At 39.8% G+C, this 24,481-nt stretch overlaps 3 protein-coding genes across 3 annotated transcripts; all 3 read right to left on the minus strand.

Annotated features, from left to right (window-relative positions):
- Window positions 1-452: 452 nt before the first annotated feature.
- On the minus strand, window positions 453-1,658 carry LOC134951768 (paraneoplastic antigen Ma1-like). The gene has a single exon (XM_063938661.1). The coding sequence runs from the start codon at window positions 1,656-1,658 to the stop codon at window positions 453-455; it is 1,206 nt and encodes a 401-aa protein (XP_063794731.1).
- Window positions 1,659-18,265: 16,607 nt separating this feature from the next.
- On the minus strand, window positions 18,266-19,201 carry LOC134952377 (olfactory receptor 6F1-like). The gene has a single exon (XM_063938665.1). It carries the CDS (start codon window positions 19,199-19,201, stop codon window positions 18,266-18,268), a length of 936 nt encoding a protein of 311 aa, XP_063794735.1.
- Window positions 19,202-20,720: 1,519 nt separating this feature from the next.
- Window positions 20,721-21,656, minus strand: LOC134952709 (olfactory receptor 6F1-like). The gene has a single exon (XM_063938666.1). It carries the CDS (start codon window positions 21,654-21,656, stop codon window positions 20,721-20,723), a length of 936 nt encoding a protein of 311 aa, XP_063794736.1.
- Window positions 21,657-24,481: the final 2,825 nt, after the last annotated feature.

Genomic DNA, 24,481 nt, shown 5'->3' on the forward strand with positions numbered 1-24,481 from the left:
ATGGGTATTTTTCCACACTTAAACCCCATATCACTAGACCGCTTAACGGTTGGATGGGTACATTAGAGATGTTTTTATTGTACCAATTCTCGAATATAATAGATACTTGAGAACCGCTGTCTACTAATATTTTACAGGGACACCCATTTATATTTGCTGTTAATAACGGGGCAGGTCCTATCAATCCCTCAGGTAGTTTCCCACTCCACCAAGAATTCCCCATGGCACAATAACCGACTTCTAGGGGGCCTGTGCGGGGTCCACAGACCGCCCTTGACCGTTTCCCGGCCCTGTACTTTCTCTGTCTTGACTGTTACTCTGGATCCTGGGGTTATTCCGGCTCGTGTTCCTAGTTGCGTTACATTCGAAAGCCCGATGTCCAGTCCTCCCACATCTAAAGCATCCTCGTCCATAGTTACTGTTCCAGTTACTGTTCCCTCGACCTAATCCTCTCACTGGAGTGTTATCGCTAGACCTTGGCGGGGAAACATCAGTACAGGCGTTTTGTGCTGCGATAAATTGTTCTTTTTTTTATTTTGTTCATCCATCATCTTCAGTATCTTATCTTCAAAGGTGCTACTTTCAACTACCGGCTGAACCACTTTGACTTTTTTCACAACTTTCTCTCTCATATCTATCAATACCTCATCCAGCTTTATTTCTTTCAATAAATCATTAAAGGTGGGAGGAGGCTCTCTTGCCCCTGAACATCTCAATTTCTGGGCAACCAGATCCATAGTGGAAGCGCCTCGCAGTAATTGTTTCATCAGGTTTTTATCAACGTCTTCCTTAGCTATACCTCCCTTATCTACTATCTTATATAGCAGTTTATCTAATCTGATTAGAAATGTGCTTAACTTTTCTCCGGATTCTTGAAGGGTATGATGTAACCTAGAAGTAAGCTCTCCTACATCTTCAAGCGTTCCGTAAGCATAGTCTAATGATTCAAAGTAGGTCTCCAAGTTAGCATTGGGATTACTGCGCCTGGCTGCCTGAATGATCCCCATAGCTGGCCCTCTCAGGCTTTCTACTACTCTTTGTCTTTTAGTGCGGTCTGGACACTGCCATTCTTCGGTTTGTTGCACCGCGGCTTCTTTCCAAGCCTCATACGTCTCCTCTCCCAATGGTACGGGAGTGATTCCAGAGAATATCCGTAACCGTCGGTAACTCCCTTCGTAATGCCACCTCTCTAGTTGGGTGACCACTCTGTCCATGACAGCTTCAAATTGATTGCTGCTTGCATTGGCACTGATGTTGTGAGTATCCATATCTCCTCCTTCACCACTCTCTTCGCCCCTATTGGGGTTGCAGGGAGGAGAAACTGTTATAGGTGCACTAATCATTTCTTTACCCTGGATATTGGGCCACATAATACTCCACCTCCTTCCAATCTCTTTGTTTGCCACTACCACTAAAGGTATCACTTCAACATCCAGTTCTCTGTCCGTCTCTATTAATACCGCTGCTATCCTCCCTAGTGCTCCTATCCACTTGTCTACTATCCGGGGTTTAATTATACCATACAATCTTGCCAATTTTTCTATTATCTCTTCATCGGAGAATTCGGTAAAATCTCCTCCTACACTCAAGCATTTCTTGGGATCTTTCCCTTTCCTACAGCACCAAGCGCTTATATCATCTCCAGTAAATCTCTCCATTGTTATTTCCCGAGTAGTGAGATCTCTCAGGATCTCAGCAGTGCCTCCAAATGTAACCCTTCTTTCAGACGGATTGTTGGATTCGATCACCTAAAATGTCAAAGGGTAATTATACTACAGCTGTGCCTCCACTCAAGCTTCTCGTCATTAGTTAGTGTGTATGTATTTGGTAAGGCTCGCTTGAGTAAGCCTAAACCTTGTATATAGTTGGTGTTGTCGCTTTTATGATATTATAAAATGTACAAACATATGCAATTAATTACCTGTCTCTTCTGTTTTCCAGAGTTTCCGGACTGTTATCTTTATTAGGACCCAAAAGACGGTAAGTATAATACAAAGAATACTTTAATGTATTGTTAACATAACAGTTGCATCAAATAATTTACTATATTTAACATTACTTTACCAATATCTTGCATGCAATATACAAAAAACAATCTTCCTAAAAAGGGCACCCTAGGTGCCAGAGTGACCCGGGTACTCTTATTATACTATACCACATATATTAGTGCACTTTCGATTCATACATATGCAATACAATTTTAGTTCAACAGGAATATTAATACTCCCTCTTGGTGGGTGTAGTGAGAGTGACACAAAGTCCCGGTTATCACTATACTGTAATTACACTATTACTATTTCTGGAGCCTTCCGGGCAATTTAGGGTAAACTTGTCGCTCTTCTCTACTTCAGCATCAGTGTATTAATAGTAGTAAGATATACTAAAGATTTTGAGCCACCAGTGGGACAAATAGGACAATGGAGTATCAGCCCTCCTCTTTGTAATTCGGAACTGGTCTTTATTTGACACTTCAAGGGATATCTTTATCTTCCCCTTGTTCATGTAGAACTTAATTGGACTGAAGATAATGTAAATTTATCCATAGTCTATTTTATGAGTCTAATAGTTCTTCCTTATGCTGACTTGACTGAAGTGACTGAGTCCTTGAATAATATAAGGTTCTTTAGTAAAAATAGCAAAGCAATTAATTCTTATAATTTCTCCTTTCCAATAGCACTTCCTCAAGTCCCTTCAAATGCCTTTAAATGCGGAGCGAACTTTATATGATTATTTATAAGTCAAGGGATCTTTTAAAGGTTGCCGCTTAATATCTTTCTTTATTGTAGCATATTGATATTATCAAAAGTCTGCGTAGAGTGTGCTTTAGGGTGTTTTTTTTCCTTAACACTGGATGAATACTATACTCTCCCTATGCTCCCCCGACCCTCCAGCAACAGTTTGTGGGACACTCCTCCTTTTCAGTTATCAACTCTTGATCTCATCAACGTGGGAGGAGGGGAATATTATGATGCGTCATTCTGTCTCTCTGATGTCTAACAGGTATATAAGTGGATTTACTAGGTTAGTTGCTCCTTTGATAATATGTTAGACAACTACTTGTCCCTCTGGAGCAGTATAGCAGCTCTCCTTTAAAAGTCTATGTCCCCAGCCGGTTTTTCTTTGATATATGGACGCCTCTTTATAGTGGTAATTACTGGGCACCTCTCTATAGCGGTAAATATTTATTTCTCTTACCGCACCGTCAAGACGCCGCGTTGTCAGCACCACAGTATCCCGGGGTCACTGTTCATTCCCCAGCACATCGATACCGTCCTCCTCTTTCCGTCCTTAGCGCTGTGACTGCTCGTCTCCTCCCAGTCTCCAGCACCGCAGCTCTCTCCCTCTCTCCGGCAGTTTTAGCGGTGCCGCACTGTGATCAGCTCCGTCTATCTCTGCTCTCCCCGGCGGCTCTGGCGTAGCTGCGTAGAGGAGGGATGATCGATCTCCGTCCCTGTCTCTAACGGGCTGTCTCTTTCCTCACAGCCCTCAGGATGCCGCCAGCTGAGCGGTGACGGACTTCGGCTCCTCCCTGCTCTCTCGATCCTGCCCTCCACTCGCGTCCAACGGCTCTACTTTAACCGCCGCCTGTGGGTGCCTCTTATAGCTTCTCCCCCTGCAGCTCGTGAATCCCCTTTTTTTTCTCTTGTCCTCGCTCACCAGCTCTCCTTACCCGGCCCGTGGCTCCCTTCTCTTCCGCGTGGGCTCCAGATCCAGAAATTTCTCTTAGCCATCCATCGTGGTTGGTTAATTTATCTTTACTCGCTCCTCTTCTGATTTATAGCAGTGACAATAAAGCTACTATATACAATTATTTATACATTGTTTATATATATATATATATATACACGCTGTATACTAATAACAACAATAAATACTTAACTGGGTTACAGTAATATATGTGAAAGTAATTGTTGTTACTATAAAGTGTATTATTTTAATTGAATCACAGTAAATTATTGTTATTCTAAGCAAGTTTCTCATTTTTTAATTCATGAATTCAAACACAATTTTATGAACCAAGGGTAAATTGAATTAATAATGTCAGTACATCAAGCGCAATAATTTTTTTTATTCACATATCTATAGTAACAAACATAAGTGTAACTTACCCCCCATCCTTGTTACCCTTCCAGAGTTTCTACCATGACCTCTGCATGCCAGACTCCCTGTGCAGGGCACTTCCAGTCATGTAACCACTGTGAACCCGGAAGTGACATCATACAGTTGGCGGTTGCCATGGAAGCCATGGTAATACAACAGAATCATAAAAGTGTAATAACCAAAAACATAATGCATCTAGCACAGTACACACATCCCATGGCCAACTGTCTCCACTGGTGCCTTATTCAAACGAACATCATCACCATCAGAATCTTCATCATCAACTTCCTCTGCCACACCAGCAACACCCATATCCTCCTCATCATGGTGTACTTCTACAGTGACATCCCTAATCTCAATATCAGCAACTGGACTGGTGGTGCTCCTACCAGCAGTGTTGTGAAGGTCAGGCCTAGACATTGCAACTGCAGACAATGCCAGCACCCCTATATATCCACAACACCCCTGTAATTTTACAGCATACAAGACAGGGCCAGTGTACTGTACATTGATTTTCACTGCACCCTAGAATAATTACAGCATACAAGACAGAGCCAGTGTACATTGAGTTTCACTGCACCCTAGAATAATTACAGCATACAAGACAGGGCCAGTGTACATTGATTTTCACTGCACCCCTAAATTTTTACAACATACAGGACCAGTGTAATGTTTTTTTTTTTTAAATATAAGTTTTATTCATGAGAGGACATGTGCAGAACTGAAAAACACATATGACCTACACAGAGGCCATTGAAAATGTGAACAAACAGCTTACGGCAAAGACTAAATGGAATAATCTAGTAAGCCAATTGGGCACAAAACTCAAAGTATATCAGATCCAATTAAAGATTTGTAGGTAATACTTATTAATATCACTATCACATTTTGTTTTAATATTATAAAAAACAGTTAAAGAAAAGGAGTCACTAGAGAAACTAAAACGCAAGGTGACAATGACAGTAAGAAAAAGAAGACAGGAAAGAAAAAAGAAAAAGCAAAGAGAGGAGAAGGTAAAGAGTAGGGGAGGTAATGGTATGGGAGGGAACGATCCGACATGTCATCCAAAGTTCCAACCGATTAGTTCAGTGAATTGGATACATTAAACTGGTCTAATATATTCTAAATAGTATGCCATCACTTTAAGTAAAGGCGAGAGGGGAGTTAAAAAATAAGGACCATGGGTTCCAAACCTTTATAAATGAAGCTGAAAAGTTCTTCAGGATACTTGTAATATGTTCCATTGAGTAAATATGCCAGATTTGAGCTATTATCTCATCTATCTTGGGGACCCCCATGGACTGCCACTGCACTGCTATACAAAATCTGGTTGCAAGGACCATGTGAGTGAATAATTTGTGCTGGTGGCATGTAATCTCGGGGATGTCCATTGACAGGAGGAAACAGCCAGCCTTAAAAGGAATTGGAACAGATAGGATTGCAGAGGCCAATGTTGCCACCTCCCTCCACAAGGGAGCAAGAATTGGGCATGTCCACCATATATAAAGGAATGTGCAGTCCATATTTTTACATCTCCAGCACAGTGGGGAAATCTCAGGATTCATTTTATTAAGTCTAGTTGGGACGTAATACCATCTATAGAAAAGTTTATAGGTGTTCTCCTTCAATCTCACACACATAGAACTAGAGGCCACCCTATAATAAATTGAGGACCATTCGTCTGCCTCTAGCATTTCCCCTAGATCAGATTCCCATGCTTGTTCATGAGAATCTTTAGCCCCTGTAGTTAAGGGGGATAGTAAAGAGGATAGGGTAGATATAAGTCCTTTAGTAGCTTTAAAAAATGCTAAGTGTTCCACCGAGGAAAGAGGTCTAGCACATAATTGAGAAGAAACCGCAGAGTGAAAATGTCTAATTTGTAAATATTGATAAAAAGATTTATGCAGGATAGAATGTTTAATTTGCAGGTCCGCAAATGTGGGGAAAAAGAATCTTTAGTAATGTCGTTAAGTAGTCTGATTCCGCCATTCGACCAGCAATTGAAGAACGGAGCACAGCACCCTGGCCGGAAACCAGGATAGTCAAACAATGGAATCAGAGGACTGGGGGCCAGGGCTAGGTCAAACTTCTTGTTTGCCATGTCCCACACATCTAATGTATGTGAGACTACAGGATGACGGAGAATTGTTTTAGGACACGACTTTCTGGGTATCCACAAAAGAGAGGATATAGTATGGAGATTAAGGTAATTTGTTTCTATTTCAACCCAAATTCTTTCAGATGCTGGTCTATTTCAGAGAATGCACTGGGAAAGTCTGGCTGCTAGGTAAGAAGATTTTATGTTAGGGACCCCGAGTCCACCCTCGGAAGTACGCCTTTGGATCACTGACCGTTTTACTCTGGGTTTCTTTTTTGACCATATGAATGACATTATGCTGTGTTGGAGTCCCTTAAAGATACAGGGGTAAACTCGAAATGGCAATGTTTGAAATAGAGTAGTCTTGGTAATAGGTTCATTTTAACAGTATTAATTCGTCCTATCCAAGAAATGTGGTATCTTCCCCATTCCTCAAGATCCTTCTGGTGTTGAGCTAGTAGTTTTGGATAGTTAGCTTGATATAGCTGCGAATACGTCTTGGTGATGGCTATCCCTAGATAGGAAAGATGTCGGCTATTCCAATGAAAATTTAAAGATCGTTCTAAAGAGTCCTTGGTCGCTTGAGGAACATAGAAATAAAGAACCTCAGATTATAACCCGAGAGGGCTCCATAAGTATTATTTTCCTGAAAGAGATGGGGCAGAGAATAAAGTGGGTCAGAAATTGTAAGTAGGACGTCGTCTGCGTAGAGAGCAATCTTATATTCTTTAGGCCCTATTCCAATACCTTTAATATTTGGGTTAGCTCCAATACGTGCTGCTAGAGGTTCAATAGAAAGGGCAAATATAAGAGGGGATAAAGGGCATCCCTGCCGGGTCCCATTAGATATCAGAAAGGGAAAGGATGCAACCCCATTGGCCAGCACTGCTGCACTAGGTTTATCATATAAAGCTCGAACACCCTGAAGGAACTGATCTCCAATCCCTATAGGGCCATTGAATCCAGTCAAAAGCTTTTTCAGCATCAAATCCAAAGATCAGCGCTGGAAGTTTTTGCTTGTGGATTGCATGAACGATATCAACTGTACGTCAGGTATTATGACACGTTTGTCGACCGGATATAAAACCAACCTGGTCCGGGTGTACCAGGAAGGAAAGTAAAGGACCTTGTCCATTTGTCAGTACTTTAGCATAGAGTTTCATATCCACGTTTAGTAAAGAGATAGGCCTATAATTAGAGACTAATTCTGGATCTCTGCCCAGCTTAGGGATAACAACTATGCTGGCCAAGGAGGTCAAAGGGTCTAACGAAGCACCATCTAGAAGGTCGTTAAAAAATTTTTTGAACGGGTGCAAATTTCTAATAATATTAAGATCTGAACCCATCTGGGCCTGGAGCAGCGGAAGATTTAAGCCCCTTAATGGCAGATAGAATCTCCTCCGATATTTTCGCATTCAGGTCTAACACCTGTTGATCATTTAGATGGGGGAGTAATTTGTTGGAGAAAAAGGTGGACAGGGGGGGAATCAAAGAGAGATCCTGAGGTGGGGAGGAGTTAGATAAATTATATAACTTCTCATAATATGATTGAAAGCTTAAAACTATGCGTATGGGGTCATAAGTAGTCGTTCCGGAACCGTGGTCCCAGATTCTAGTAATCAAACCAGAAGCCCTCTTTTGTCTGAGTTTACTAGCTAAGACTGAGTCAGCCTTATCTGCTTTATCATAATATTTTTGTTGGAGCCGTTTCAGGATATAGGCAGATTTGTGAGAGAGAATAGTATTAAGTCTGCCCCTCAGAGAATTGATCTGAATCAGTAGGGGTGCCATGGGGTTCTGCTTATGTTGAGCAAGAAGAGAGGAAATTTCAGTTTCAAGTTGGGAAATTTCTCGTTGGGCTTGCCTCCTCTGAAATGCAGCCCTACTAATAAATTTACCCCTGAGTGTAGCTTTGTGCACTTCCCAGATAATCCCCCTCGACACCCCCTCCGTTAAATTGAAATCAAAGAACTCTGATATGGCAGACTTATCATTCTCAAAAAATGAAGGGTCCAGCAACATATTATCATCCAGATGCCACACGCGGGATCTGGGTTGGGATAAAAAGGTATCCAGGAGAACATAAGGCCCCGCATGATCTGTCCAAGAGAAAGGTGTTATACCTGCCACCTCTACTCGAGTGGCAAGTGGTCTGCATACAAAGATCATGTCAATGTGTGAATAGGTTTGATGAGGACCAGAAAAATGAGTATAATCTCTGGCCATCGAGTTTTTAAGGCACCATGTATCCAAAACCTCTAGCTTCGTTAGCTCGTTACAAAGATTAAATGAGGTGCGAATGACTTCGGGTGAGTGTTTTAGGGACCGTGTGGCAGATTTGTCCAAAGAGGGATCCAACACAGCATTACAGTCTCCACCTATTATCAACTCACCTAGCATGCATTTTTCTATCCGTTTAAATAATTTAGAAAAAAATGGCTCTGACCCGTGTTGGGAGCATAAACACTAACTAAAATGATTTGTTCTGCGCCTATGGAACCCACCAATATAAAGTACCTGCCATCTGAATTAGACACACTTTTAGAAAGAACAAATGGAACATTGTTAGCTATTAGAATCGCTACACCCTTCTTTTTACATGGAGCGGAGGTGAAAAAATTGTGAGGGAAATGCTTACCTCGGAGTTGAGAATGTTCACCCGTAAGGTGTGTCTCTTGCAACAATACAATGTCTGCTTTCTCACGCCTACATGTCCCCTAGCACTAGGGTACGACGCTTAGGTGAGTTCAGACCATTAACATTAATGGAGAGAATTTTAAACCCCATGATACTTAGAGTGTAGAACACATAGATAAGACTCAGATATCAGTTTAAGTCCAATAGGGGGAGGCCCGTCGGATTCAGGGAGAAGGATGCAGGATGGGAGGGTCAGAAAGAGAGAGAAAAAAGAGGAGAAAAAGAAGAAGAAAAACAAAACGTGGCATAAATAGGCAAAAACCCTGTAGAAAAAAAACTAGAACAAACATTAGAAACATTACAAACATATATCAGGGTAAGGGGCGGTTTACGTCAAAGAATATAAACCTATGTACAAGACCCTCAAATCACCACTACAATTCTAAAAGAAGTAACGCATAAAAGTAACGATTTGCATAAAAAACTGCAGATCGGGAACTAGCCCTTAACACTAGCATTGAGAAAACAACAGAATTAAACAGTCCCCGCTATCATGGAGGGAAAGTCAATTATAGAGAACAAGTATTTTCCCAGGCAATACCAATTTGTTCGCTCAAGGGGGATTAGCATCATCCAGTCTACCTCGATGAACCGTGGACCATTGATGTTGTGGAGGATGGCTACACTGAGGTTTGGGTGACCCTTGCGATGAGGCAGACATGGTGGGATCTGGAAGAATGTTTAAGTCCAACAACAGCTTCTGCCCTTGTTCCAGGGTTTTAGCCATATGAGTAGTAGTGTCTGCCAGGACCTGAAGCTGAAAAGGAAAGTTCCATCGGTACTTGATATTATTCTGACAGAGTAGTCTCGTTACCAGCTGTAATTCCATTCTTTTTTGTATGGTTAAAGGAGCAAGGTCCCGTAATATTTGAATAGTCATGCCCTTGAGGCAGGAGTGTATCTGATAGCCCCCATCAATTTCTCCATGGTGCGATAGTAGTGCAGTCTCGTAATGATATCCCTCGGTTGTTGGGCAGATGTAGGTTTCGCCCTTAGAGTGCGGTTCGCTCTGTCCAGAAGAAGTTCGTTGTCCGGCAGATCAGGAGCAATGTGTTTGAACAGATCTTGGAGGAAAGATGCGAGGGCCGATGGAGAGATTGTTTCTGGAACATTCGGGATTTGCAAGTTATTCCTCCTGGATTTATTTTTGATATCTTTCTGTTTTTCTTTGAGATAGTTGATTTCTGAGCGCAGAAGAGAGAGTTCTTTATCCACCACTCCTTGATATCTGCACAGGTCGTCGGTTGTAGTCTCCAAGGCATCGGTCCGTGACCCGAGAGAGGTTAGTTCCACCTTGAAGTCATCCACCGCCTTTTTAAGTTCTTGTTGGAACGCCATTTTGATCCACTCCACAAGAGTGGAAAGCATGGTTTGAATATGTGGATCCGTCGATAGATCTGGAGAATATTCAGGAGAGGATGGACTACTCCTATCGGCCATCTGTGAGGAACGTTTGGTCTTGCGGGTAAACATGGCAGGAGTCGTTGCGACGGAGACCTTTTTCACTTTACAGGGCATAGTATAGAAATGGCAAGACCTCAGGAACTTAGGTAGGGATCTGCATGTTGCAAATAGAAATGTAAGGGCCTTGTATTAAAATCTTTATGACATCATGAAAGAGAAGGAAATCACAGACCGAAAGAGCTTAGTGAGGGCCTCTCCAGTGTGATAGGTATATTAGTGATGCAATTTGCAGGAGAGTTGCTGGTCAAAGAGCAAAAGAGACCCAAATGCGCGGCTACAAGTATAAATTTAAATACAAATATGGCGACCGCTGGGAGCGCTCAATGCTAGGGAGCAGAAAAATGCGAGTGTCCCAATTGCAGAATTCACCAACCACCGGAGGGGAGGCATCACTGCCTTCTCCATTGGCACCACACCACACACTACTGTGTGTCAGTTTTCAAAGGGTAGGCCTAGAATCTTCCACATTGTGATAAATAGAAAGTGATCTGCTCCAGGGGCAGCTAACAACATTCAAGGGACAGCAGCAGTGCCGTTCATAAGGTGGCTATATAAAGATGGTGGTCGGGGGGCAGATGCACTGCTGAGTGCTCCCCAACAAGAATCGAGTCTGGACACAGGTGTGGCAGAGAGAGAGAGATTGCTGCCATATGGAGCTGGAGCCAGGCATCCATGCATTACCAGCAGAGGCAGTCAAGGGGTTGGGGAAGAGCAGGGCCACAGGAAGTTCCGGGTGTTGGAATCTGCCTGGGAAGAATGGCAACTAGTCAGAGGAGTAATCTCCGCTCCCAGGATGTGACCCGACCACCCAGCGTTATGCAGCTAAGGGTATCAGCCAGGCTGCTGGGCCCCCCCTCTCCCTGCTGCAGAGAGCGATCTCAGTTAGGCACCCAGCACAGCCGCCGGAAGGATGTCCGTCGCATGTATTGCACTCACCGCTGGGACACCGCCTAAGGAGGGCACGAGTGAGCCGGAGGTATGGACCGCGGCATACACAGTCGGAGGGAGATGGAAGCGGCACTGATCAGGATCCGATACGGCCGCCATCACCTATGGCGCGGCACTGAAGCTACGTGAACAGGTCCTGTGGTCCAGCCAGCACAGCATGTGGGAGATGCAGCCAGGGAGGACATCCACCCGTGCTGGGTAGTGGGGAGATTATTCACCGGTATGCTTCTAGTGGGTCCCGAGCACTGTACAAATCGAGCCCCCGGTCTCCAACAAGTGCATAGGCCCCAACCCGCAGGGAAGCAGGAGGCTCCCCCCGGCTCCGGGACTCTACACACACACTCCCCGGGTGGCGGGGGTTAGGTAATGGGCTGTCTGAGTGATGTGCCCGGGTCAAAATAGGGTCTTTATAGAGCTTTATCACGGAGCTCCACTTTGGCAAGTCCGCTCCGTTTGCTCATCAATCCACGCCCCCAGGGCCAGTGTAATGTTATGTGAACAGCAACACCCCTATATTTTACAGCATACAGCAGAGTGCTTTTAAGTTTTAACTGCACCACTGAATTTTTACAACATTAAGGGTCAGTGTAACTTTATTTGAACAGCAACACCCCTATATTCTACAGCAAACAGGAGCAGTGTGCTTTTCATTTTTAACAACTGCCCCCCTGAATTTTTATAGCATACAAGGTCAGTGTAATGTTATTTGAACAGCAACACCCCTATATTTTATAGCATACAAGAGCAGTGTGCTTTAATTTTTAACTGCACCCCTGAATTTTTACAACATTCAGGGCCAGCAGCACCCCTATATTATACAGCATACAGCAGTGTGCTTTTAATTTTTAGCAACTGCACCCCTGAATTTTTACCACATACAGGGTCAGTGTAATGTTATTTGAACAGCAACACCCCTATATTTTACAGCATACAAGAGCAGTGTGCTTTTAATTTTTAACAACTGCAGCTCTGAATTTTTACAACATACAAGGGCAGCACCCCTATATTTTACAGCATACAGGAGGACAGTGCCCATATACCCTGTACACCACAGTGACAGCCAGGACAGCAACACCCATGTACATCTGCAACACATGAAACACCAGTGACAGCCAGGACAGCATCCCTAACACAGTACAGGTACACCACAGTGACTGCAGCAGCGCCACTACAGAGCACACACTAACCCCACCCAACACCACCACCCACAGAGAGAGACATAGGTCTGTCTCCCTCATTTTCCAAGTCCGGTGTGAAAATGGCGGAAACGTGCAGCTGTTTATATGGAATCCAAAACCCGCAAGAGTCCGATGACGTTTTGCCTCTTTCTGGTTTCCGAGTCTGGCGGGAAGTCCTGAGTCAGACTCGGATCCCGGCTCGGAGTATGAAGTTCGGGGGGATAGGATCTCTGAGAACCGAACCCGCTCATCTCTAGTTCACCCCAAATATTTCATCCATAAAACAATTTGCTGTATCATATATAGAAGAGATATACTGTAAATAACCAAATGACTATGGTATTGTTTCCAATTAAACTAGATCTCTGGCACAGCATCTGTGCCCACTGCTCACAGTAAATTTCCCTGGGCTGCACTGGCAAAATGTACATGAAAAAACTCAAAGACCTCTATCTTATAGTCATATACATAGTTACATAGGGGCAGATTTATTAATCCTGGTGAAGTGATAAAGTGGAAGGTGATAAATGACCAGCCAATCACCTCCTAACTGTCATTTTTCAAACCCAGCCTGTGACATGCCAGTTAGGAGCTGATTGGCTGGTCATTTATCACCTTCCACTTTATCACTTCACAAGGCTTAATAAATCTGCCCAATAGTTACATAGTTGTTGAGGTTGAAAAAAGACAATTGTCCATCGAGTTCAACCTATATTATAAATAAAAAAATAAAAAAGTATTTTTTGTTAAATAAATGATGTGTCCCTGGATATTTTTTTCCACTAAGAATGTATCTAATCCATTTTTAAACTTATTGATTGAGTCCACCATTACTACTGTCTCTGGCAGAGAATTCCAAATCCTTACTGCTCTTACTGTGAAGAACCCTTTTCTCCGTTGAGTATGGAATTTTTTTTCTTCTAACCTCATGGGTGTCCTCGTGTCCTATGTAGTGTCTTCTTGGTAAATATATAATGTGATAAATCCTTGTATTGTCCCTTAATGTATTTATAAATATTAATAATGTTCCCTCTTAGTTGCTTCTTTTCCAGTGTGAACATATCTAACCTTTTAAGTCTTTCCTCATAATCAAGTGCCTATAACCCCTTAACCAGTTTAGTGGCTCGCCTCTGAACCCTTTCGAGTTCCAAGATATATTTTATATAGTGCGGTGCCCAAAATTGTACACAATATTCCAGGTGTGGCCGCACCAATGGTTTGTACAGTGGCAGTATTACACTCTCATCCCTTGTCTCCATACCCCATTTTATGCATGCTAACACCTTATTAGCCTTTGTTGCTGCATTTTGACATTGTGTACTGCTGCCACGTTTATTATCAATGAGAACTCCCAAATATTTTTCAACTACCATTATCCCTACATTTTCCCCACTTAGTTTATAGGCTGCCTGATTGTTCTTAGTCCCAAAGTGCATAACTTTACATTTGTCTATATTGAACATCATTCTCCATTTATCTGCCCAGATCTACAGTCTAGATAAGTCATTCTGTAGAGACTCAACATCCTTGTCTGAATTAATTATTCTACATAGTTTAGTATCATCTGCGAAAATTAACAAATGTGCTTTCCAGTCCCTCTCTTAGGTAATTGATGAATATGTTATGGCCCGAGTACTGAACCCTGCGGTATTCCACTGAGTACTGAAGCACATTCAGAGTACATCCCATTAATCCCCACTCGCTGTTCCCTATTAAACAGCCAGTTACTCACCCAAGTACAAATAGTGTTTTCTACCCCAACCTCTCTTAGTTTGAGAATTAGTCTCCTGTGTGGAACTTTGTCAAAGGCCTTAGCAAAGTCCAAAAAGATCACATCCACTGCTTGACCCTGATCAATATTATTGCTCACTTTCTTGCAGAAGCATATTCAGTTAGTTTGACATGACCTGTCCTTCACAAATCCATGCTGATTCCTAGTAATAACCTTGGAGGTATCCAAGTACTCTAGTATGCTAACCCTTAATATACCTTCTAGTATTTTCCCCACTATAGATGTCAAACTTACCAGTCTATAGTTCCCGGGGAGAATTTTACTACCCTTTTTAAATAATGGGACTACCTCTGCTATACGCCAGTCCTTTGGTATTATCCTGATCTAATTGACTCACTGAAAATCAGATATAGAGGTTTTTATAGCTCTACGTTGAGTTCCATAAGAACCCTGTGGTGGAGTCCATCCGGCCCAGGAGATTTATTTATCTTAATTTTACTTAGTCTATCCCAGACTACTCCCTCGTTTAAACAAAGTACCAAGCAACGGGTCATTATTATAGTTTATGTTATGCTCTACTCTCATCAACCTGTCCTCTTTCGTGAATACTGATGAAAAGAATTTATTAAATAGATCCGCTTTTTCCTTATCATCATTAATCAAGACATCCAACTCGCCCTTTAAAGTCTCAATATTCTCCCTTTTTAACTTTTTACCATTTATATACTTAAATAACTTTTTGGGGTTTGTTTTAGTCTCCTTTGCGATTTGTTTTCCGTTTTCTATTTTAGCTGCTCTGATTGCTTTTTTCCATTTTTGGTTACATTCCTTGTAGAACTTGAATGATTCCACTGTTCCATTAGACTTAAATGCTATGAAAGCACGCCTTTTTTATCCATTTGTTCCTTGACCTTCTTATTAAGCCACATCGGTTTGAATTTCCTACTTCTGTTTTTGTTGACTTTGGGAATATATAAATTAGTGTACTTATTGAGTGCAATTGTAAAAATGTCCCACATTTCAGCAGTATTCTTACCATGAAATACAATGTCCAACTGATGTCCTTCATTGCTTGTTTCAGCAGTATAAAATTAGCTTTCCTAAAGTTAAAAGTCTTAGTTAAACCCTTATATTGTTGTTTTTGGAAGCTGATATTGAATGTAATCATAATGTGATCGCTATTTCCTAGGGTCTCCCCTACTTTAGTATTTTGTTATTATTTCCTCATTATTAGTTAGTACTAGGTCCAGTATAGCCCTTTGCCTAGTTGGTTCCTCGATTACCTAAGATAAGTAATGATCTTTTAGTATGTTTAAGAACCTGTTACCCCTAGCTGTATTTACTGTTTCTGTGTTCCAGTTTATGTCCGGGTAATTAAAGTCCCCAACAATAATGACATCCCCATGCCTGCAGGTATTCATGGTATGTATAAAAAATTAATCATGGAGCAATAAATAATTTACCTCATGAAGTGATCTTATAAAATCACTTCTTCAATGAAAGAGACAATTTGTTTTTATATTATAATTATTATATGTCATGTTCCAATCCACATATTACTTGATTTTTGATAAGATATCACCATTACTATTTTTCATACAAATGAGATATAATTAGGTTTAATACAGTCCTTACGTCCTTATTTCTTAAACAATAAATTATAGGGTTGATCAATGGATTTACAGCAACATAAAGCACAGATACACTTTTGTCATATTCAAAGGCCTGCTCATTAGGTGACCTCACATATATCAGTATAATAGAACCATAATATATAACTACTACTGTGAGGTGAGATACACAAGTAAAAAAAGCTTTAGACTTTCCTGATGTGGACGGTATTCTGAAAATGGTCAAAATGGTCTGAAAGTATGATACAATAATAAACAGCAAACAGCCAAATATAATAATCCAAGTAAAAACAAAGAAATATGCTTTTAAGATAGAAGCATCTGTGCAGGAAACAGTTAGCAAAGGAATGACATCACAGAAGAAGTGATTAATATGACCATGGCCACAAAATGATAAACGGCTTACCCAATATAGAGGTAATAATGAACTTAGTATACTGCAGAACCAACAGGCAAGAGCTAAGTGCTAGCAGAGTACAGGACTCATAATGGATGACTATCTGAGGGGGTTGCAGATGGCTAGATACCTATCATATGCCATTACCACAATAATATAGTTTTCAATGGCTCCAAGCACAAAAAAGAAGTAACACTGGGCAATACATCCTCTGATGGAAAGCCTTCAAATCATATAGAGAAGATCTCTTAGCATCTTTGGAAGGGTGACAGATGTAAACCAGATTTCTAGGAAAGATAAGTTACACAGGAAGAAATACATTGGTGTTTTTAATTGGGGCTGTGTCCAGACCAGATTAATGATAAGTATGTTTCCTAAAATAATTGTTAGGTACACAAGCATAAACAAGAGAAAAAGAAATAACCATAGTTTGCAGTTAGTAGATAAACCAACAAGTACAATTTTTTTTACTATGGTTTTATTAGACAAAACCATTTTTTCACTCTTTTCAGTATAAAGCATCTAAAAACGATATTTGATTGTTTGTTTGTAGTATACGTCTAAGATTTTCAAAATGTATTTCAGTATCACTTGCGTTGAAAGCAAATACACAAACAAACTGTATGCAGATCATCTCTGGAACAGGTGAGTATAAAATAAATTACTAGCAGTAGATGGTTCCTTTTATTACAAACTGTTATAATCATGAATTTCTGACAGTTGCTTTCTTAAGGGAAAGATACTCTAAGGTACATCATCTAAAGGTTATATCGATTGGGATTAAGTAGAATTGCTCATCTAAATTTTAAGCTTTGAAAAGTTATTTAAATTCCTTGTCACTAGAATTTTATAATAAAAAATATGTGAAAATATGTAAGCAATGCCATAAAATTTGGACCTAGGAAAAAAAAAAGAAAATCATACATACTGTATATAAATATATATATATATATATATATATATATATTATATTTATTAGAGATGTGCACCGGACACTTTTCGGGTTTTGTGTTTTGGTTTTGGATCTGGATCTCTGTTCGTGTTCTGGATCTGATTAGTTTTGCCAAAACCAGCCTTTCAGGTTTTGATTTTGGATCTGGATTATTTTGTGGGGGAGGGGGGAAACATAAAAACAGCTAAAATCACAGAATGTGTTTTTTTTTCTACAGTATTAATAATCTCCATAACATTCATTTCCACTCATTTCCTGTCTATTCTGAACACATCACACCTAACAATATTGTTTTTAGGCCAAACAGTTGCACAGAGGTAGCTGGATGAGTAAGCTAAGCAACACAAGTGGGCGGCACAAACACCTGGCCCATCTAGGAGTGGCGCTGCAGTGTCAGACAGGATGGCAGTTTTAAAAACTAGGCCCCAAAGAGTACATAATGCAAAGAAGCAATAGAGGTGCAAGATGGAATTGTCCTTGGGCCCTCTCACCCACCCTTATGTTGTTTAAACAGGACATGCAGTTTAACCACTTAACTGATTATTTTTTTCACAAAAAATGCAATATGAAATTAGCTTTCCTAAAGGTAAAAGTCTTAGTTAAACCCTTATATTGTTGTTTTTGGAAGCTGATATCGAATGTAATCATATTGTGATCACTATTTCTTAGGGTCTCCCCTACTTGAGTATTTGTTATTATTTCCTCATTATTAGTTAGTACTAGGTCCAGTATAGCCCTTTGCCTAGTTGGTTCCTCAATTACCTTGGACAAGTAATGATCTTTTAGCATGTTTAAGAATCTGTTTCCCCTAGCTGTATTTACTGTTTCTGTGTTCCAGTTTATGTCCGGGTAATTAAAGTCCCCAACAATAATGACATTCCCCATACCTGCAGCTAGTCATGGTATAGTTAAAAAAGTTATAATGGAGCAATAAATAATTTACCTCATGAAGGGATCTTATAAAATCACTTCTTCAATGAAAGAGACAATTTGTTTTTATATTATAATTATTAGATGTCATGTTCCAATCCACATACTACTTGATGTTTGATAAGATATCACCATTACTATTTTTCATACAAACGAGATATAATTAGGTTTAATACAGTCCTTACGTCCTTATTTCTTAAACAATAAATTATAGGGTTGAGCAATGGATTTACAGCAACATAAAGCACAGATACACTTTTGTCATATTCAAAGGCCTGCTCATTAGGTGACCTCACATATATCAGTATAATAGAACCATAATATATAACTACTACTGTGAGGTGAGATACACAAGTAGAAAAAGCTTTAGACTTTCCTGATTTGGATGGTATTCTGAAAATGGTCAAAATGATCTGACAGTATGATACAATAATAAACAGCAAACAGCCAAATATAATAATCCAAGTAAAAACAAAGAAATATGCTTTTAAGATAGAAGCATCTGTGCAGGAAACATTTAGCAAAGGAATGACATCACAGAAGAAGTGATTAATATGACCATGGCCACAAAATGATAAACGGCTTACCCAATATAGAGGTAATAATGAACTTAGTATACTGCAGAACCAACAGGCAAGAACTAAGTGCCAGCAGAGTACAGGACTCATAATGGATGAATATCTGAGAGGGTTGCAGATGGCTAGATACCTGTCATATGCCATTACCACAAGGATATAGTTTTCAATGGCTCCAAGCACAAAAAAGAAGTAACACTGGGCAATACATCCTCTGATGGAAATCCTTCGACTCATATGGAGAAGATCTCTTAGCATCTTTGGAAGGGTGACAGATGTAAACCAGATTTCTAGGAAAGATAAGTTACACAGGAAGAAATACATTGGAGTTTTTAATTGGGGCTGTGTCCAGACCAGAGCAATGATAAGTATGTTTCCTAAAATAATTGTTAGGTACACAAGCATAAACAAGAGAAAAAGAAATAACCATAGTTTGCAGTTAGTAGATAAACCAACAAGTACAAATTCTTTTACTATGGTTTTATTAGACAAAACCATTTTTTCACTCTTTTCAGTGTAAAGCATCTAAAATGATATTTGATTGTTTGTTTGTAGTATACGTCTAAGATTTTCAAAATGTATTTCAGTATCACTTGCGTTGAAAGCAAATACACAAACAAACTGTATGCAGATCATCTCTGGAATAGGTGAGTATAAAATAAATTACTAGCAGTAGATGGTTCCTTTTATTACAAACTGTTATAATCATGAATTTCTGACAGTTGCTTTCTTAAGGGAAAGATACTCTAAGGTACATCATCTAAAGGTTATATCGATTGGGATTAAGTAGAATTGCTCATCTAAATTTTAAGCTTTGAAAAGTTATTTAAATTCCTTGTCACTAGAATTTTATAATAAAAAATATGTGAAAATATGTAAGCAATGCCATAAAATTTGGACCTAGAAAAAAAAAAAGAAAATCATACATACTGTATATATATATATATATATATATATATATATATTATATTTATTAGAGATGTGCACCGGACACTTTTCGGGTTTTGTGTTTTGGTTTTGGATCTGGATCTCTGTTCGTGTTCTGGATCTGATTAGTTTTGCCAAAACCAGCCTTTCAGGTTTTGATTTTGGATCTGGATTATTTTGTGGGGGAGGGGGGAAACATAAAAACAGCTAAAATCACAGAATGTGTTTTTTTTTCTACAGTATTAATAATCTCCATAACATTCATTTCCACTCATTTCCTGTCTATTCTGAACACATCACACCTAACAATATTGTTTTTAGGCCAAACAGTTGCACAGAGGTAGCTGGATGAGTAAGCTAAGCAACACAAGTGGGCGGCACAAACACCTGGCCCATCTAGGAGTGGCGCTGCAGTGTCAGACAGGATGGCAGTTTTAAAAACTAGGCCCCAAAGAGTACATAATGCAAAGAAGCAATAGAGGTGCAAGATGGAATTGTCCTTGGGCCCTCTCACCCACCCTTATGTTGTTTAAACAGGACATGCAGTTTAACCACTTAACTGATTATTTTTTTCACAAAAAATGCAATATGAAATTAGCTTTCCTAAAGGTAAAAGTCTTAGTTAAACCCTTATATTGTTGTTTTTGGAAGCTGATATCGAATGTAATCATATTGTGATCACTATTTCTTAGGGTCTCCCCTACTTGAGTATTTGTTATTATTTCCTCATTATTAGTTAGTACTAGGTCCAGTATAGCCCTTTGCCTAGTTGGTTCCTCAATTACCTTGGACAAGTAATGATCTTTTAGCATGTTTAAGAATCTGTTTCCCCTAGCTGTATTTACTGTTTCTGTGTTCCAGTTTATGTCCGGGTAATTAAAGTCCCCAACAATAATGACATTCCCCATACCTGCAGCTAGTCATGGTATAGTTAAAAAAGTTATAATGGAGCAATAAATAATTTACCTCATGAAGGGATCTTATAAAATCACTTCTTCAATGAAAGAGACAATTTGTTTTTATATTATAATTATTAGATGTCATGTTCCAATCCACATACTACTTGATGTTTGATAAGACATCACCATTACTATTTTTCATACAAACGAGATATAATTAGGTTTAATACAGTCCTTACGTCCTTATTTCTTAAACAATAAATTATAGGGTTGAGCAATGGATTTACAGCAACATAAAGCACAGATACACTTTTGTCATATTCAAAGGCCTGCTCATTAGGTGACCTCACATATATCAGTATAATAGAACCATAATATATAACTACTACTGTGAGGTGAGATACACAAGTAGAAAAAGCTTTAGACTTTCCTGATTTGGATGGTATTCTGAAAATGGTCAAAATGATCTGACAGTATGATACAATAATAAACAGCAAACAGCCAAATATAATAATCCAAGTAAAAACAAAGAAATATGCTTTTAAGATAGAAGCATCTGTGCAGGAAACATTTAGCAAAGGAATGACATCACAGAAGAAGTGATTAATATGACCATGGCCACAAAATGATAAACGGCTTACCCAATATAGAGGTAATAATGAACTTAGTATACTGCAGAACCAACAGGCAAGAACTAAGTGCCAGCAGAGTACAGGACTCATAATGGATGAATATCTGAGAGGGTTGCAGATGGCTAGATACCTGTCATATGCCATTACCACAAGGATATAGTTTTCAATGGCTCCAAGCACAAAAAAGAAGTAACACTGGGCAATACATCCTCTGATGGAAATCCTTCGACTCATATGGAGAAGATCTCTTAGCATCTTTGGAAGGGTGACAGATGTAAACCAGATTTCTAGGAAAGATAAGTTACACAGGAAGAAATACATTGGAGTTTTTAATTGGGGCTGTGTCCAGACCAGAGCAATGATAAGTATGTTTCCTAAAATAATTGTTAGGTACACAAGCATAAACAAGAGAAAAAGAAATAACCATAGTTTGCAGTTAGTAGATAAACCAACAAGTACAAATTCTTTTACTATGGTTTTATTAGACAAAACCATTTTTTCACTCTTTTCAGTGTAAAGCATCTAAAATGATATTTGATTGTTTGTTTGTAGTATACGTCTAAGATTTTCAAAATGTATTTCAGTATCACTTGCGTTGAAAGCAAATACACAAACAAACTGTATGCAGATCATCTCTGGAATAGGTGAGTATAAAATAAATTACTAGCAGTAGATGGTTCCTTTTATTACAAACTGTTATAATCATGAATTTCTGACAGTTGCTTTCTTAAGGGAAAGATACTCTAAGGTACATCCTCTAAAGGTTATAGCCATTGGGATTTAGCAGAATTGCTCATCTAAATTTTAAGCTTTGAAAAGTTATTTAAATTCCTTGTCACTAGAATTTTATAATAAAAAATACGTGAAAATACGTAAGCAATGCCATAAAATTTGGACCTAGAAAAAAAAAAGAAAATCATATATATATACAGGTATACAGGTCAGCAGCACTCCGTCCAGAAAAACTGTAAAGTCAATAAGCCGGTGCCATCCAAGTAACTACCCCGAATAGGGTGCCCATAAATATGTAAAACAATCAGCGGCACTCACGGCTCCCGAATGGGGAAATGAAGACACTCAGTTGTTGTGCGGTCAACGTTTCAATGTTATTCACATGTGAATAACATTGAAACGTTGACCGCACAACGACTGAGTGTCTTCATTTCTCCCATTCGGAAGCCGTGAGTGCCGCTGATTGTTTTACATACATATATATAAAAGGCCTCCGTAATGGAACACTAACTAAGAAGGAATATCAGTACCTCCTGAATACCAACCCCGTCACCCCCATTTTTTACTTCCTCCCTAAAGTGCACAAGTCACTGATCAATCCACCAGGGAGGCCCATCGTGGCAGGGATTGATTCCCTGACATCCCACCTGTCTGAGTATGTGGACATCTTTCTAAGAAAGTATGTTGTGGATCTACCCGCTTATCTCAAAGATACCACCTCGGTTCTTAACCTTATGGAACTTCAAGAATGGAAAGACACCTATAGATGGGTCACGATAGATGTACAGTCCCTCTACACGTGCATCCAGCACGAGCAGGGGATCCAGGCATGCAAGTTTTTCTTGGATAAGGACCAGCTCATCACGGAGGAGCACCAGAATTTTATCTGCGAACTAATGGATTTTATATTTAAACATAACTATTTTAAATTTTTAGACCAATTTTACCTCCAGACATGTGGGACAGCGATGGGTACTATTTTTGCACCAAGTTTAGCCAATCTTTTTATGGGCTTCTGTGAGAACGAACACATATACATGAACCACCCTTTTAAATTAAATATCATATTTTATAAAAGATACATAGATGATATTTTAATTATATGGGACGGTGATGAATCCTCTTTTAAGGCTTTTTTTAACTACATATCGGAGAACACCATGAATCTGAAATTCACATCCAAGGACAACATGGAACAGATAGAGTTTCTGGATCTGGTACTCACTCATCGGGGGAAAGAGATTATAACAAAAAATTACATCAAAGAGGTGGACATGAATAGCTACGTCCACTACAGAAGCAACCACCTGAAACGGTGGAAGAACAACATCCCCTTCTCGCAGTTTAACAGGATTACACGTAATTGTAAGACTGTGGAGGATCGCGATGCACAACTCTCCATTTACATGGAGAGGTTCAAAGAAAAAGGCTACCCCGAGTATATTCTGGAGGAGGCCAATAATAAAACTAAGACATTAGAGAGGAAACAACTACTGGAATGCAAGCCGAAGGAGAAGAAAGAGGACATCACCAGATTCATCACAACCTACAATAGACATGAAGGTCATATCAAGAAAGCACTTAAATCACACTGGAACATCTTACTGATGGACCCTATTCTGAAGGGCTATCTACCGCAGGAACCACAGGTGGTATTCAGGAAATCCCAGAATCTGAAAGACCTCCTTGCACCCAGTATGCTCAGAAACCAGATAACACCGAAAAAATCTCTGCCCAAATGTGTGGGTTGCTATAAATGCGGCCATTGTAACATCTGCAGGTATGTACATCCTAACAGAAAGACGTTCAAAAATACAGGGGAAGAAAAGGAGTACAAGCTCAAGCACTTTATTAACTGTAATACATGTTCAGTCAATTATCTCCTGGAGTGTCCCTGTAAAATGAAATATGTTGGAAAGACTAAAAGGCCTTTGAAACTCCGCATACAGGAACACGTCAGGAATATTAGAAATAAGGTTCAAACACACGCGGTCTCACGACATTTCCTGCAACATCATGATTCAAATCCAGAAGACCTCACATTTAAAGGCATTGAACTAGTTACACTCGGAGAAAGAGGGGGGGACCTCTCCAACCTCCTATCAAGGCGCGAATTGTACTGGATTTACAAAGTGAAATCACTCCACCCAGATGGACTAAATGAGAATTACGAGATTGCACCATTTTTGTGAACGTAAGCGCATTATTTCACTTATATGAAACCGTCGGCATTCTCTCTTCCTTCCTACTACGTCTATGAGTTTTGGGGCACCTAACAATGTATTCCCAATCTCTGAACACCTTTTCCCGTGCAGCCCAGATCCTAATTACAGCCATACCACACTGGATATGCCCAAATACGCCCGATCTTGGAAGCCAAGCAGTGTTGGCCCGGTTAGTACAGGGCTAGGAGACTGCCCAGGAATACCGGGTGCTGTAAGATACACAGGTCTGGCAGGGATGCATTCTTTCCAAACTGAAATTCTGCATATGACGGCGTCACTACTAGACAAAGTATTAATTACGTGAATTATGTCACTTAAGTGACTCCTTTTTAATATTTTTAATATTTTCAATATTGTTAATAT

Source organism: Pseudophryne corroboree, chromosome 1 (assembly GCF_028390025.1).
Source record: "Pseudophryne corroboree isolate aPseCor3 chromosome 1, aPseCor3.hap2, whole genome shotgun sequence".
Taxonomy (NCBI): Eukaryota; Metazoa; Chordata; class Amphibia; order Anura; family Myobatrachidae; genus Pseudophryne; species Pseudophryne corroboree.